Source organism: Buceros rhinoceros, unplaced genomic scaffold, assembly GCF_000710305.1.
Source record: "Buceros rhinoceros silvestris isolate BGI_N320 unplaced genomic scaffold, ASM71030v1 scaffold4467, whole genome shotgun sequence".
Classification (NCBI taxonomy): domain Eukaryota; kingdom Metazoa; phylum Chordata; class Aves; order Bucerotiformes; family Bucerotidae; genus Buceros; species Buceros rhinoceros.
Window position 1 is genome coordinate 67,352 of NW_010422655.1, and position 2,452 is coordinate 69,803.

At 57.5% G+C, this 2,452-nt stretch overlaps 1 protein-coding gene across 1 annotated transcript in view; it reads left to right on the forward strand.

Moving 5' to 3' along the window:
- PHF2 (PHD finger protein 2) overlaps positions 1-1,771 on the forward strand; it is a gene marked incomplete at its 5' end in the record, with an annotated part of 32,361 nt that extends 30,590 nt beyond the window's left edge. The window contains 2 exons of the mRNA XM_010140110.1: positions 210-319; positions 1,463-1,771. Coding sequence (XP_010138412.1) covers positions 210-319; positions 1,463-1,771 — 419 coding nt within the window. The remainder of the gene's footprint in view (positions 1-209; positions 320-1,462) is intronic.
- Between the last annotated feature and the right edge of the window lie 681 nt (positions 1,772-2,452).

The following is a 2,452-nucleotide window of genomic DNA, read 5'->3' on the forward strand; positions in this document are numbered from 1 at the left end:
CTCAGATATGTTACATCTTCATTAGCAGCTTCTCCCCAAGCCACCGCGACTGGAGGCACCTTTCTGCCATCCTGGGGAAGGAAGGGCAGAGGCTGTGGCACCTCTGGGCCTCCCTGCTCCGGAGGACAGAGCCTCGCTGCCCGCTGGGTGGTTGTGCTGCTCACACGGGCACGTTCTGCATGTCTCACCTGCATCTGCTTTCCTTGTAGCACGAGTGGGCCCTTCGGTGCCTCGACAAGACAGACCGGTGCGAGAGGGCACGAGAGTCGCCTCCATCGAGACTGGACTCGCCGCTGCTGCTGCAAAGTTGTCACAGCAGGTGAGGTTGCTTGAGAAGCTGAAAGCCCCATCCCCCCGCAGCAGGACAGTCCCGCCCAAAGAGCAGTGCAGTGTCAGTCCTCCTCGGTGTTCATTCATGCCAGTGACATGGGAAACCATCGGGCTGAAAGTCCAGTAGCATCACAGCGTACCTGACAACACCGCGGCGCAGAGCAGGCGATGTGTGGAAGCTCAGGGAAGCATGAGCGAGTGAGCAGAGCCACCAGGCTGAGACCGGAGGAGCTGCCCGAAAGGAGGGCGAACCGCGTATTGGTGTGTGTTTGAGAGCCTGGCTGGTGTGACTGGTGCTTCTGATTGGTGGAAATGGGCTGCTGGGAAGTGTAAGGACTTACTTCCCAAGATTTGGTGAACCGTGGGTCACTATGGGTCAGTTCAGCAAAGATATCGAGGCGCTTTGGCTGTTGTTAAGTACTTGTCTCTGAAGAGGTCAGATAGATGCCCCACAAGCATGGCACTGTGAGGCGCGAAGGTGACGAGGTCTGCTGGAGCCACGTTGATGAGGCACCTTGGCAGGTTGCTGGAGATGCAGGTTTTGGTGGCACTGAGCTGCTAGGATGCATACTGGTGAGTAGAAGAGCTCCAAGAATGGTAGCAGGGTGTCGTCAAGAAGCAGGTAGGCGAGGGGAGTGGGACAGTGACAGCCCGCTGTTCTCATGGTACATCTGTGTAAGCGCAGATACAGGTTGAGCAAGAACGTGAGTGTCCCGGCAGGAAGCAGAATCTGTGAATCGGTGGGATGCTTAATACCCTCCCTGCTGTTGTGAAAGGGTGTGAAGATCCCTGAAGATAGGAGGTGCCAGTGTTTGTGGACCATCGAAAGATTTGTTCATGCAAAGCCACGCTGGTCTCCCAAGGCAGGGTCGTTTCGGTCCTGGCTGGCCCCTGCTCGCTGCGATGTTCCAAAGCAGAGCTACCAAACCAGGAGGCTCTGCATGAGGCGCTCACATAGAGGCAAGAGAGGCAAATGCGTACGCGATAGTGTCGGAACAGACCGCGAGCAGTTTGTACGCGGCCAACTTCATGGGTTTTCATTGTATCAGGACCCTAAGCAACGCTGCTGGCCCTTGCCGTAGCTAAAGGTCTTCTGGGGGTTAATCTGAGCTTCATGTTTGTCATTTTAAAGGAGGAACAAAAAGGCAAGAAGAAAAAAAATACCAAAAAGAAGCTGTCAACCAACAACGTGAACAAACCGGCTCAGGAAGGCAGCTCGCCAGAGCCGAAGCTGGAGTCACAGGCCAGCAGCCTCACAGATCACGAGTACACCGCGGGGGCCAGCGCCTTTGGGGTCGCCCAGCCTAACAGGGGATCGCAGCCGATGGCACCCGGTGTTTTCCTCACACAGAGGAGACCCTCATCATCCTCGCAGAACAATGCCTCCGCCAAAGGTACCAGGAAACGCCTGGGGTTACGGTGCAGGAATGGGGAAGGGTGAAGTGGTGGTGTAACCGGTGCCTTTTGCAGGGCCCTCACGTGTCACGTCTGCTGTGGCTATGTGGCAGTGCTTGGCAGGTCAGGTCTGGTTGGAGACAGGGCCCATGGCCTTGGCTGTCCTGATGCTGATGGGCCCAAATGCGTGTTTTGCTGCTGGGCTGTTTGATACAGGGTGTGAGGCATCCCATGCTGGGAAGTGCTCCTGAGTGTGCTCCGAGGCTCCTGAGGAACACCGGCAGTGGTCACAGCACTGTCCAGCCTGGCTGGCGAAGCCTTGTCCAAGGGAAGACGCATCGGTGAAGGCTGTTCTGCCCAGGGCTAGATCAGGCACTGCTGTGGGTGGGTGGTGGTCATACACCACCGCCTGCGCTGACACGTACGTGAGGACACCCTGCGCAGCGCTGCCCGGCCTGGCTGGCGAAGCCTTGTCCAAGGGAAGACGCATCGGTGAAGGCTGTTCTGCCCAGGGCTAGATCAGGCACTGCTGTGGGTGGGTGGTGGTCATACACCACCGCCTGCGCTGACACGTACGTGAGGACACCCTGCCCAGCGGGTGTAGAGCAGTGCAAACCCACCTTGAGAGCTGCCACGAGGGAGCAGAGAAGTAGCAAACCTTGGGAGTAACGGAGCCATGCAACCAAAGCCAAGAGGGAGGAAGAGGTCGCTGCTTGTCTGCTGTAGG